Consider the following 14,697-nt stretch of genomic DNA (forward strand, 5'->3'; position numbering starts at 1 on the left):
GAAAATATTTATTTAAAGAATTTGGTATATGGTAATATGGTAATATGTGTAATTGTGAATGTGATACTAACAGAGAAAAAGAAAGGATACTTGGGTATGGTATCTTTACGATATAAAAGAACGTTTTTACCATATCAGATTTAGCGAATTGAAGAACGCGTACCACTGCAATTCAATCGTATCAGATATACATATGCATTAAGTAAATTTACCAAAGTAAAGTGGGCATCATAAATTTTAATATAAGCTTTATTACGATCTTGTACTCGATAATGACGTAACTAGCTGGCTGTAAAAAGTCAATTTGTTTATAGTTTGCCGGAGGATCATGGTAGCGGGATGAGGCCCAATACTCGGTAGACCAACATATTTTATTAATACTAATCGAACTCGATAATAGGGCATAATTACATTTTTTGTACTCCATGACGTAGATATAAAGCTATAAAAACGAACCGAAAGCTGCTGTATTTAACCATATAGCGGCTGGTTGTGTTTCGGCAGGACAGTGTTAAAATTCGTTTCTAAGATATGAATACAATTACTTTTGATCTCCCGTCTTCGGCATGATAACAGGTGAAAGTGTTTTGTTTATACGTATAATCAGCCTTCACCTCGTCTTTCGATGACATAATTCAAGCATGTACACTGGCACTATTCAAGTATGCTTGTATAATAAATTTGTGCGTGTATAATAACGCTCAAGTATGCAGTTACATGTGTAGTCGGCTGAAGTGTACACGCACAATTTTATAGGTAATTTTATTCGAATAAAAAGACTTCAAATTTGAATGTGAAATTATATCCATGAAAATATAAAATATATCTGACCCTATTAATTCAAATACACATTGAATAGTTGATTGCATTCTAAACGGTATAACGGTATATTTCTAAAAATATTAAATCTTGAAGAATATAAAGTTTTACCTCTTATATTAGATTATAACAGAGATGAAAATATCACGGTGCAATTAAATACTTAGGCACATAATAAAGACTTTAACTTATTCGTTATAGTGTACATACTTCTATTACATGTATTTATATGAATGGTACTTTCAAATTTTTAAAGTTCGTGTAACAAAAAGATTTCGATATTTAAATTTAATAGTCGGTCAGTATATAATAAAGTATTGTAACACTAAATTACATATTTCCAAATGGCTTAATATCTTGATCATTTGAAATTGCTTCATTAATAGAAGAATAGCTGACAACAGGTTCATATAATGTATGCGTAACTCGTGAAAGTTATATAACGTATATTTATTATATTGAGGATTATAGAACATAGAACGTTATATCCAAGATTATACGAAGCTCTACTGTTCATGAACAGTAAGGGAAGTGTCAACAAAGTACAAAATCCAATTAATCGTCGTACTTTCGTAATAAAATTATTTACATATACATCAACTTTTTTTAATAATCCTTCAGTTCGGAAAATGTTAAGATTATTATTGAAACTGTACAATGAGATCGTATTCATCGGAAAAATGTAATACGTTGAAATACTTCGATGAAAAGTTAAACGTGCCTAACATGAAAACTGACGATGTATTCTGCGTTTGTTCGTTGAACAGAAATAGCAAATGGATCTGTTGGATGGAAGGTAAATGCAACTAGTCGTCTCGCAGCTGTAGGTGTTGTACGACCTAACATTCCCGCATACATTCGAAATTTTAAAAGACCAGAATCACGAGCGTAAAACCTTTAAAAATAATGTAACAACATTAATAGCATTAAATAATTGCGTTTAAGTATGAATTATCATTACAAAAAGAACAATTTTAACATATATATATATATATACGTGGAAGTAATTTTAATAACCCTTGGCAATTTTTCATATGAAATTTATACATTTCATAGATTTAGCAAGTAATTCCCAGAAATATCAAAAGTCAAATGGAAACTATACCGTATAGGGTGTTCGCCACAAGCTTTGGGACGCTCCATCATAGATACCCATTTGTCATCGTAACAAAATAGGGATAAGTCAAGGTACGGAGAACTAGAGTAGGATTGAGCGCATATAGGCAATTGAGCAAGTAATCTTTTCGTAGCTTCTGTAACACCACCGTATCTGGCACTTATTATTGTTTGTTTAAATCTCTGTTGTAACAATCTGTAATAAAATTATGGATTAATACTATTTTTTAAATATTTTTGGAAACTGTGTTGTATTTTTGCACACCACTGGCGCATTTCCTTATCAATAATTGCTCGAACTTGGTCACGCTGGATGCGACATCCAAAAGGACAGGCAATAAGAATGAAAACGATATGTTACTATCTGTAAAAAATGAAATTTATATAACTCCCTTTTTCTTCTCACAACATAGAAAGTGTTAATGATCCAGCGACATTTTTCTAACTAATATAATATAACATATATAATATAAATCCATAAATAAGTCATAAATCGAATTATTTAAAGAATTATCGATAGTTAAATAGGAATAGATGAAAAGATAGTTATTTGAACATTTGAAAGTATAATAGCGTTTCCCAAAAAGATAACGAAGTGAAGACTGAAACGTCGAGTTATATAGCGTTGTCATCTATAATTTGATTGCAACTGATTTTTTTATCCTGTACAAATTAAACAAACTATTTCTTCTGTTTTTGCATATATGCGCAGATAGGTTTATATTTTTATAATTTTTGGCACAGCGAATCCTCAAATTTTCCTTGTTCAAAAATTCTGGTAGTTCTAATCCTAAAAGTGAAGTTCGACTTCGGTCAGTTTAATTGAAATCAGAAAAATCTCGCCAAAATTATTAACAATTCTTATATTGTAATGAAATAAAAATTATAAAAATTTCACTTTTCACGTATCAAAATGATGGCACACCATTTGTTGCTTTAAGCATCAAAGTGCTAGTGTTCTGGTGTTAACTCACATGAGTGACGCCAATTGCCGAGAGTTGTCACATTATGAATCGTACTTCGAAACACTGCTATATTTGATTGATAATTACGTTGAGTGTCCCTAAATTATATGACTAAAGTATATGTGCATGCGAAAGGGAATGTTCAGTTCTTTGGGCGTTCGAACAACAAGAATTGAACATTGGCGTCCGAAATAAAATATTTCCATATTTCGAGAATGATGAAAAATCTATGTGTATATACACACACACACACATTTAATCTTGTTTCACAATACTGGGATATCCTGTATATTACACTGTACTCTCGTGAATATTATACCTTGCATATATATTGTTAGATGGAGAACACATATACTGACAATCACCACTCATTCTAGCATTCCTGAAGAAATCACTGAAGTTTTCAAATTGTGTTAATAATTGTGTGGATGTGTTATCATATGCAGCTAATATTTTAGCAGTGACCATATCATAAACTACCAGAAGTGCAGGTTGTACATTAGGTTCGTTTGCTTGAAGCGTCGCCACTTCTTCACTTGCGAATCTTACAAGAACATGATTTGTATCTAATAACTGCATTTTCCACATTCGTAATGCGTTTAACTGAAACATTAATTTATTATGATAACATATATTCAAGGCGCCATTATGCTTGAGATTTTTATAATAAACGTATTCAAATTTTATACAATACTTGGTCAAAATATTGATAAAAACGTCTCAACTCATATGGATCCTTTGTTGTATCGCTAATATATGCCGCCCTTTTGTACAAATAAACTAATAATTTATGTTTAAGACAGTTTATTGTGACATCTCTAAACGGACGACAGTTCACTCCTGGACATGCACTTCTGATCAAATATGCATCATCCTCTAAACAAAACCTGTTTCCAACCAAAGTCAGTTATTGATAATGCAACAATAGTTACTAGAATAAATTTAAAACAAAAAATGTCTTTTTATAGAAGTGGTACCTTCCTATTGTTCTAACATTGATAAACATTCCATCAAGGATTTGGAATATATGAATGGTTTGATGCTGTACAGACAGTACCGCCAATATATCTTTATAAAGATAGAGGCCTACGTAAATAAAAATGTTTGTTGATTGATCTGAATAAATGAAATAGACACGTTATTCACGAGCAATATTTAATTAAGATTATGCTTGCCTTGATTATGAGACAAATATATTTTATCTACTTTAAAATGTCTAGTATCACACAATTTCCCTCCGTGTAAATCGACAAGGTGTAAGCTATAATCTTCAAGAGGTGATCTAGGATTTGGAGTCAGCGCTTCATTGTTAGAATAAATCTTAAAGAATAAAATTTAATATTATCAATACTTAATAATTTAAGAACTAATAGCCATATGATAACATCTTTACCTGATAAAAATGTGGTCTCAATTCATCTGGAATATGTGCAGCTGAACCAACAATTACATACCGGCCATCGTCTGTAAATAAACTGCATTCTCTGTTCAATTGTTCATTACTTTGAACCACATTAACAATCCATTTAGCCTATAAATATTGTAATAAATCTTGTTATTTATTTTAGTTAATAAAAATTGATCATTCATAAGTGAAGCTATGATATTAAAAGATTAAAATTAATACAATACACCTTAAAAAATCGACTAAAAATGTTCCTTCTAATTTGGAAACTACATTCATCGTTCTTATGGCCAATATATTCGCCTTCACAATTTGCTAATAAATCAGCAGCCGCAGATGCACCACGATATTCATAAACCTCTATAGAAGTTTGGTCTGCGCTAAATGCTATTAAATAACGACCATCAGGACTAAATTTCCTAAGGAAACATGGAGGTTTCTCCACATTCATAACAGTGAAATTTGGAAATACATTTTGATAAAATTGTCTAGCACAGTGTACGTGTGTTCCTGGATAAGAACAACCAAATGTTTCCCGACGTTTCAGGCGTAATACTATGTTCTGTGGACCTATTTTACGAGGTTTAATAGGGCAAGGTTCTGTCACGTATTCAATCTTTGCCTCCTTTTCAGCCATCCCTTGCGAATATTACGAACATGTATCAGATTATTCATTTCACTTGATGTACACGTACGTGTAAACCGAACAACATAAAAGTGCCTTCTATTTTTTTCTTTATAAAAATAGATCAAACCTTATTCTCTTGGTTATGTTCCATATTTCATTTAAGTTTGTAAGGATGAAAGTTTTAAGGTTGATTTTACGTTAAAAACGGAAGATAATCTTATATTTGTAACATTATTAATGTTACTAACGTATTCTACTCAAAATTTAAACAACTCATATAACTTTAAATCAACATGAGTTTTTCCCCATTCTTCTATGCGAAGCGATCTGCTATGTCAGTTTGAATATACTTTGCATCTAATCTATCTATTTCTTTTTGCGCCTATTTTCTTACTGTACAACTTGTGTAACCATATTCTGATTTGATAACTTTTAAGATATCGACTTGTTCATTCTTTCTGTTTTTATTGTTATATTTATAATGATCACTTTATTATTTTACAGCACTTTATAAGAATTACTTTATTATTACAAAGATACTATACTCATCTATGCATAGCGCATCGTATATGTATATCGCATACACGCATGCGCGTATGTGAATCACATACTGATTGACCTATACATATATGAATTGGTATAACTTTATTAATAATATAAACTATAGATCTTCTAACATTTAGGATCGTTCGTACAAAAATAAGGAATGTAGATGAAAATTGTTCAGTATTTTAATAATAATCTAATAGAATTTTCAATTTTGAATACTGCTTACTAAAAATATCTATACAACTCCTATATATACATTTAATTGCATGCAGAATATTTCTCAAATAAGATAGTCCTATTAATACTATTTGCTGATACTACTATTATCGCTATTATACTTGTATTCTACATACATATATATATATATATATATATATATATATATAGTTTATGTTATCTGTTAAATATCTGTAACAGTTAAATTTTTTTCAACAAAAACCATTTATTTATTTTCAAGTTTGTTTACAATCTTTTGCAATTAGATAATATTTAGTTATGTAAATTGAATACATTATCTTTTTTCCCAATTACAATTTATCATCAATTTTCCACTTATCACATTTAAAAACAGACAACATAAAGAATTAATGTACTCCTTATATTTTATTATATATACTGTGAAAACAAATCAAATTTCATTGACCTATAAGAACAGCAACACTATAATTTATTACACGTATATTGCGTAATATGGCAAATTGAAGAAGTGTTTATATGTATATTGATATTGCAGATAATTATTACCTGAATTGTATACTATATTGAAATCTATAAAGTTTAACATGATACATATCCGTATCTAAATGCTATTCACATTCTCTACTTTATTCATATATCTATGATACTTATTTCAGCTGATTATCAGCTGTGTATTACGAACGATCAAATTTGCGTCTGTACCAAACCCATATCAATCCAATGATAAATAAACAATTCGTTTATTGCGCTAATAGTTAATGTAATATATTTATGCTCGATTTTATGATGAGAAGAGTAACATAAATTATATAGGATAGTATATAACCGTATTTGAGAAAAAAAGTACAACTTCAAACAAGTACACAAATATCATGATCCATTCTACTTTTCCATTTCTCATAACTTCTATTGTAATGTCTCTGTAATTTTGTTTCACAACCAATTCTTGCGTGTATTTCACGCACCAGCACAAATTGTATAGGATATTTGTTAATGATCAAAATAAAATGAAATATACCGATAACAGTTTGTAGTACAATACTGGTGCAAAGAAAAGAAGTTTCAAGAAAAGAATGTAAATAAGAATATTAGTGGCTAATTTTTTGACAATTCTTAAAACTCAAAGAAACACTCGTACATGTATGTTACAATTAAACGGCATAAAAAATCAAGATCATACGAATGAAAAAGAAAAAAGAAAAACAGAGTATGCCGGAAAGAAAATTGATGCATAAATTTTCAATTAAACTGTACACAATTAAAACCACTAACGTTTCTTCCATTATTTTTATATATAACACACTTCCTATGCTTAGATTATGTTACAGTGTTTTTTCTTCATTTCTCATTTTGCAAAAACATTATTGTAATCACCTTAAATTTATTAAACATCCAAATTCAAACTTTTATAAAGAAACATACACATTCTTCTTAAATTTCTTACTTATTTTTGCAAACTATGAAATTGTGTATATGCAGGCGCGCGCGTAAATAAATATATACATATATATAGCAACAATGATTATTTCAACTATAAATACGCACGTCTTTGTTTGACCCTTAATGTTCATATCTCGTTATAATTCATGCAAAGCAACACATGCAAGTTGTAATTTTATATTGCGTTATTTTTTCTTGATTCACATTACACTGTTGATTGAAGTATAAAGCTTGAAATTTATATTAGTGTCGAGATACAATATTGATATATATGAGCATCGCTCGAGTGAACAGTGCCAGGAAACAAATTTGAAAAAAGTGAAAAATAGACGCATGTCGTGTGTGTATATTTGCGTGTCCTGCTGGGTAGAGAAAATATTAAGACAGGATAATCAATCTCAAATCTCACTCGATGAGTTACTACTGGAGTTATTACCACTCGAGGATGAAGGTGATGATGTTCTAGTATTATTTGATTCGTTGGTTGCCCTAGAAGTAAATAGATATAACTATGAGACTTTTATACTTTCTACATAATGTGAATATTCAAATTCTTAAAATGTATAATTTCCACGTATTACATATATTTAAAAATATCAATTGTTATGTTATGTTTATGTTATCACTATGTCTAAGTAAAAAATTTAAGCCTTATATAGGTAAAATATTAATAACATACCTAAAGAGAGCGACTAAGCTACGTCCTACGGTATCCTGATGTACCTCCGCTGAATTTTGACTTCCCAAGTGCTGTCTACAAATAGGGCAAGTACCATGCTAAATGCAAAAAAGAAAAGAAAGAAAAACATCATGAAAAGACATTTGTATCACCTCGAAATAAAATTGAACTCTTCGAATTTTTGTCCAACCTACCAATTCTAACCATGGTACAATGCACGGTGTATGATATAGATGTAAACAAGGGAGTTGCTTAACTGGTTCAGAAAGTTTGAAGTCTTCCCAACAAACGGAACATTGAAGTTTACTATCTGTATGTATAATTTATAAAATATAATTTATCGTTAATATTTAGATTAATTTTTTAAATTATGAGTTACAGTTACAATATACATATGTACACGTTTTACTCACCCACATGACATTGACTCACAGTTATAGTTGGTATTTCATCGATTTGCTTTCTCGGTAAGGGAGGTGGTCCAGTTCCATCAATTTGATTCAATAATTGCGTTACAATCGCGTCTAAGCCATCTTGACCCCAGACATAATCTCCAGGATTTCCCAAGAACAGTCTAATATTGAATCTACATTATTGTGCTTTATTTTAGTAATACCAAATATCAAACAAAGCAACAATGACTTTTATCCTGGGTGAACAAGCTTTTGAGTGCTCCTGTCTATGTTTATTTATACATATCTAATGTTTACTCATATGGTATAATGCAAGGAAACAATGTAAGGCACAATGCAAATTAAATAAAAGTGATTTTTCAATTTATGATTCATGATCCTGAATTCACGGATTTGTATTAATACACACACACACAAACACACAAACACACAAACACGCACGCACGCACGCACGCACACACGCACACACGCACGCACGCACAGAAGATATAGTATATATTTTATACATATATATATATATATATATAAGACAGATTTATTCAATCAATGTTCGACAGAAAAGTCAGCATTACTGTGAAATAAATCATAAAAATATCTTCTTGCAAAAAGGATATAAGCCGTTATAATAATTTTTTCGAAATTTCATTGTCATTTTTTATATATTTCCACTAATACCGCTTATTAATATCTTTTCTACGTAACACATTCTCAAGTTACTTTTATTTTTATTCAGTTATTTCCATCCTTTTTCTATAACAATGAGTACTACATAGCATGTGATTATTTGTGTAAAATTGTTCAAATTTTAATCTATTATAAATATGTAAAATAAACGAACGCGCAACATACGCATATATACGCATAAATCAGCTTAATCTATTTATACGCTATTTAAAAAATATTATGTATAAATATAAAGAAAAGTGAAAATTACACACACAATTATATATTCTATGTAATACTTAAAAATAAACTATTAACTAAAATTTGGTTCTAATTTCATTGAAATTCTTATTAAAATGCTTATACTTATTTTTTTCTTAATAAATACCATGATATCCTGTTTTATATGCCAAATAAAAATATTTTACATGCAGATGAACTAAAATTGGAAAATTGCTTTTGAATTCACTCAGGATAATATTCTATATAAATAACATGCAAATCTCTCTCTCTCTCTCTCTTTCTCTCTCTCTCTCTCTCTCTCTCTCTCTCTCAAGATAATTTTACATAAAGTGTGTGGTTTCCTTTTTTATATTATACAAGTTAAAAGATTTGATTTGCCTTGCAAATCTTCTGAACTTGAACAATTATATGCATACATGCTTGTATACATTAGGTAAATAAGAATAAATGTATAATAAAGATTAATATTATACATACACAGGTAGTTGTGCAGCTTGTGCTACTCCTTCTGAGAGATTAAGTATAAAATCTTGTATGAAATTCTCTACAGACACAGGCATTACTTCCTGTCGTCCACGACTGCTGTTCAACATAAAAATAACCAATCATATCCATACATATCGCAGAAGTCGGTAATAAATTAATTACGTTTATTAATTTTCATTCTTATATAAATAATTTTTGTCTTTAATATACTTTACACTTACGTTACATTAAAATAATCAAATATATCGTTACCATAAAGATACATACATGGCACTAATTATTTAATTCGAAATTTTTTTAATGTGTAAATGCTGTGAGCTTTTAAAAAATTAGAAGTGATATACCTATTAGAACGACGTGTATCTTGAGCATTACGTGACCAATGAGTTCGTCTTCTACCAGCAGGACCGTTATTTCTAACAGGCGTAGAACTGAACGGTGTTTCAAACTGATTGGAGAATTCCGTCTCATATTCCCCTCTTAAAGGAACATCTGCGTAACGTTCCCATAGCTACATAATAAATATTTGATCACAACAATAATGAAATACATTAAAATATAATGAAGTTACAAAATTAAAATATTAAGATTTAAAAACAATGGTCATTTCATCTATAATGCATCTATAACGTTATTTACTATTATGAACTGAGAAATAATATTTACATCATCCGCGTCGTTAGTAATATGCATTCCAGATCCGCTGTCACTGCTATCACTTTCTAATTCCTCTATGAAACCACTCGAGCATCTTGGACACGTGTAATCCTAGAAAATAGATTAAACATTATATCAAGTTATAATCGGCAACGATCATTCGTGTCATTACAACACGATTCCAATCTGTTCTGTAAAGTAATTTGAATAAATATAATATACAGGAAATAACTTAAATCTTTCTATGTTTCTTCTTGCGTATCTGTCAAAAGTACACCTATAGACTTAATACTTAAAGATCAATAGATAAAGTATCGATAACTTTTGTGTTTATTTGTTTAGATTAGGATATTAGTTACAATTAATGTAATTTATTGTACAATGTTTAATAATAAAGTAATATATTACCTAAAGAAATCAATGATCAATATTAAGTATACATATTAAAAAAAGTATCTAGAAAATAAGTATAAGAGAGAAGATGCATATATAGAAGCATTTTAAATAAATATTCTTCGATCTAATTGAGTTTTACATTAAAATAACATTATCTTTTACAATACTCAAGCGCTGACTGATTTTAATATAGATACATAATGGTGAAAGTAAAAATGTAGAAGATAATGAGAGAATAGTAATTTGTGCGATTAATTGTACTTGAAAGGACAATAGTTTAGTGCGATTTTTTATATTAAACAAAAAAAGAAGGTAGAAGGAAAAGAACTTTTACGCGTGATACCAAAGGACAACTCGGAACGAAAAATTTGAGGTTTTACACGTAGTGTCATGTTTAACAGTATAGTTATTAATATGAAAAGAAGGACAAATATACTTACAGGTAATAAACGTTCAATTTCGATACTGCATTTGTGACAAAAAAATCGGGACATTGCCCCGTCTACAACGGCTTCCGCCATCTTTTACGTGTCCTCTTTGCTCCTCTTGCCTATTTCTGACTATCGTGATGAATCGTAACCCGTCACAATTCTTGATGTACGTTGATTACGTTTTAAGCGAATGCCGAAACAGAACTGGAAAACTACTGATTTTAAATGATACCTCTACGTATCACGAGATGGCGTTTAATTAAATTAGTCGATTTGCGCATCAATCTATCATTTCGTTCGATTACAATTCTTTAGTTTTAGTTTTCTTTAGTTTTAATATATTTTGTTGTTCCCTAACTTTTATTCAAATTGTAATCTTTTTCCTCAATTATCAGTTATAAGTATAATACCATTGTGTCTTTTATTTCCATTTGTAAAATATCCGTGAAGACATTTTCTGAATAAAAAGACTAGATTGTCTTCAAAAATAAATATGTATATACTACATACATAATATTTTCGTTCGTATGCGGCAAGTAAGATGAAATCCTTTTACTTTTTATGGTAAAAGATACACCAAAGGTGCATAATTATTTACTGTATCAATCGTTAAATATGTATATACTTAGTGCATACATTTCAAATGGCTCGTGCATTTCAAATATTATACATATGTATCTCGACATAGAAATGTAAGGTTAGGTATGCACGGTTGTTTCATGTGTATGTATGTATACTTGATCAATTTATTTAGCTACTCATTTTTATTCAGGGATCACACGATGAAAAACATTATTAATTAAAAATATACTGCAATAACAAATAGTTTTTGGAAAAATATGATTGATATGTGCGACTCTTGATATCGTATTTAGCTATCAAATTATTATATGTAATTAAATATACATTTATGTGTGTGTGTGTCATTTTTTGGTACAGTGTACTCGCGTACAGTTGCATTATTTTCGAGTAGACCGTGCACGAATATCTTTGACTATGTTTGCTCTTCAGCACATGTTTGATCATGCTCAAATTTGTAAAGCCTTTATATAAATATTTACGCAACTATAAGAAATTTAAAAAGGAAAAGAGCGTTACATCAATTGCGGAAATTTCGTATTAAGTTATGTAACGTTCTACACGAAACTGTATTAAAAATCTTTATCGAAATTTCTTGGAAATTTTTCATTGACATATTCTAAGGAAATACCTACACATACATATGAGTGAACAAATAAGTGGATATATTAATTAAAGATTAATTAAATTCAGTGCAGACTGAATAGTTAATAACGAATAGATTATGTAAAGTACTGATTTATTACAATCAAACGATAGCCTACTGACACACAATGTTCTAATACAACTTATATCAATTTATAATGCTTCACTTACACAAGTAAGCGCGATAAAGATTTCATTCTAAACCTACTCAGATAAATATATTACAATATTTTAGATCGCTAGACGAACAATCAAATAATTCAAATTTTTGTACCGTTTGAACTACAAGAGTCTTGAACGTTTTCTTTTTTTTTTCAAATTCATTTTAAGTACCCGCTTGTACCCTTTCTCGTCGAACGACTGTATACACGTAGAAAGAGATTTATTATATAATGAACACATTTCTTTCAAAAATGCAATACAGTCAAGTTTAATGAACACACGAAATACGTCGATTATCATAAGAAGAGATTTCGATTTTCACAGAGTCTGCTTATAGTTGGAAATACGTATATGTAGTAATCGCATATGGCTTTCGTTTCACTGGTTTCATGTATGCTTCGATTCCCTTTAAATGTAATTTTATTCGTGAAGTTGGTTTTAGACTGCTTCCTATTACTACGATCTCTCAGTTATACATATACATATGTATGTACTTATGTTCCCATCAAGCCGAATATTTGCCTATATGAATTTTACACATATACCGAAATTAATAACTCCTTTTTCTTGAAAAAGAAGACGAAAAGGATAAAGAAACATTCGGTACATTCTTCTTCAAATTATATCAAATAATTGATATGAAACATTACATTTCACGTAATCATGTTATACCCTACCTTCCTTTCCTTTTTTTTTTTCCTCTGTCTCGGTATGTAGTTATAACTGTAACTTAATAAAAAGATAATTCGTAACTTAGTATATGCAGGTATATGGAATATATAATAATTCGATGTATGTATATATATATATAAACATCATTGTCGTTTTCCTGATGACTTTTCAATAAGTTTTGACTTTTCAATAACTTTGAATATCTTGAAACTCGAATTCTATCTATTGATATTACATATATAATTCCATATTTCCGAAAAATGAATAATTATTATAGATTTTAATAATTATAAACGCATTATCAATTTCACAAACGAAATGTGTGTATACATATGTATTTTAAACTTTTCTTCGTATGGATATCTATACGGTCCAGTCCAGTATTTCGATTCATATACCTATGTATGTATTTTAATTGAAACAAATAGATACTATTCCGAAGAAGATTGTCATCAAAAATTGAATCACGATTTTATATCGAATAATATAAGTTTCAAATGAAAATCAAATGTGGAAACATTTCAAAGATTACTTAGAATTTCGAATTTAAGAAACGAAAGAACATTGCTGTTTATAATATTTTAGTATACAGTATTTTAGTATTACACAAATGATAAAAATCGCGGAAATGTCTCTAACTAATATTAAAATAGACTTAAAATAATTATCATCGAATCAAAGATATTCTAGATAAATCAGACTTGCTGCATATTGTACCTCGCCGATATATATAATACATTCCTACATATGTAAGCATGTACATACATACATATATATTGTAGAATATAGTTCAACGCAGAATCATTGTATAATTATAAAGTTACGGTATGTACCATAGTTTGAAATTCTTGGCATTATGATAGACGCAATAGAAGATTATGTTATAAAAATTGTTCTTTTCTTTTATGGTTACCAATGTTTTCATAGCTATTTTTCATATATTCCACGATCTCTTTCATATGCTGAGTTTTACTCAAATGCTCACGCACGTTACTAACTAACGTTACTTGCGAAAATCAAAACAACGAACACTTTAAACAGATCTATTTCTTCTCTCATTCTCAGTTAATAGAATTAACCAAGTTTTGGAAGTTTACGTTGGAAATAAGCATTACGAATGTCATAAATTAACTATTACAGAAATAATTTTTATTTTGTCGATGTTTATCTTATACATAGAATTCACTCAAATTACGAAATTCGTAACGATGAAATCGCAGATTCATTAAGGGATATAAGCAGCTTAAATATCTTTACTAGGGCTGAACACATTAAATGGTAATTTAACAACAAGAGAAATGGTGGCATTGTTCTATCAGACGAATGTAATTATAATAAAAAATTGCCTCAATAATTGATTTGGTTTATTTAGGTGTTAAATGCTATATGTATATAGCTACAACTAATACGTAATAATACCTGTAACGTATTAAATTTTGTTTTGCTAATATTAAGCACAGTTTTCACCTTCTACGTACACAAAATTTTTATTAATTAATAAACTAATGACGTAGTACTTTTAATCATTCATAGCTGTTAACATGTCCTGCT

At 29.3% G+C, this 14,697-nt stretch overlaps 2 protein-coding genes across 5 annotated transcripts; both read right to left on the minus strand.

Moving 5' to 3' along the window:
• Nucleotides 1-218: 218 nt before the first annotated feature.
• Nucleotides 219-5,571, minus strand: abo (de-etiolated protein 1 abo). The gene is made up of 8 exons (XM_069132581.1): nt 4,535-5,571; nt 4,294-4,431; nt 4,076-4,220; nt 3,878-3,986; nt 3,595-3,787; nt 3,220-3,503; nt 1,925-2,131; nt 219-1,714 (listed from the first exon to the last, which is right to left on the minus strand). The coding sequence occupies exons 1-8, from the start codon at nt 4,940-4,942 to the stop codon at nt 1,531-1,533; spliced, it is 1,668 nt and encodes a 555-aa protein (XP_068988682.1). The 5' UTR covers nt 4,943-5,571; the 3' UTR covers nt 219-1,530.
• A 1,367-nt stretch (nt 5,572-6,938) lies between these two features.
• On the minus strand, nt 6,939-11,309 carry Iru (E3 ubiquitin-protein ligase Iruka). 4 transcript variants are annotated; one of them, XM_069129828.1, is made up of 8 exons: nt 11,098-11,309; nt 10,271-10,372; nt 9,949-10,115; nt 9,596-9,697; nt 8,213-8,385; nt 7,994-8,109; nt 7,800-7,897; nt 6,939-7,609 (listed from the first exon to the last, which is right to left on the minus strand). In XM_069129828.1, the coding sequence occupies exons 1-8, from the start codon at nt 11,176-11,178 to the stop codon at nt 7,519-7,521; spliced, it is 930 nt and encodes a 309-aa protein (XP_068985929.1). In that variant the 5' UTR covers nt 11,179-11,309; the 3' UTR covers nt 6,939-7,518. The 4 variants fall into 4 exon arrangements, with proteins under 4 accessions (XP_068985929.1, XP_068985938.1, XP_068985919.1 ...); XM_069129837.1 differs by having other exon boundaries at nt 8,213-8,373; nt 9,596-9,700; XM_069129818.1 differs by having other exon boundaries at nt 9,596-9,700.
• Nucleotides 11,310-14,697: the final 3,388 nt, after the last annotated feature.

The sequence above is a fragment of the Bombus flavifrons genome, chromosome 2 (assembly GCF_040668555.2).
Source record: "Bombus flavifrons isolate JBK064 chromosome 2, iyBomFlav1_principal, whole genome shotgun sequence".
Lineage (NCBI taxonomy): Eukaryota > Metazoa > Arthropoda > Insecta > Hymenoptera > Apidae > Bombus > Bombus flavifrons.

Coding starts and splice junctions, on each gene's coding strand:
- abo (XM_069132581.1), bottom strand. CDS start 4,942: ATGGCTGAAAAGGAGGCAAAGATTGAATACGTGACAGAACCTTGCCCT. Junction 3,987..4,075: donor ATATTTGTCTCATAATCAAG/GCAAGCATAATC, acceptor TTATTTACGTAG/GCCTCTATCTTTATAAAGAT. Junction 1,715..1,924: donor TGTGGCGAACACCCTATACG/GTATAGTTTCCA, acceptor TTATTTTTAAAG/GTTTTACGCTCGTGATTCTG.
- Iru (XM_069129818.1), bottom strand. CDS start 11,178: ATGGCGGAAGCCGTTGTAGACGGGGCAATGTCCCGATTTTTTTGTCAC. Junction 10,373..11,097: donor AAATTGAACGTTTATTACCT/GTAAGTATATTT, acceptor TCTATTTTCTAG/GATTACACGTGTCCAAGATG. Junction 9,701..9,948: donor GATACACGTCGTTCTAATAG/GTATATCACTTC, acceptor TATGTTGAACAG/CAGTCGTGGACGACAGGAAG.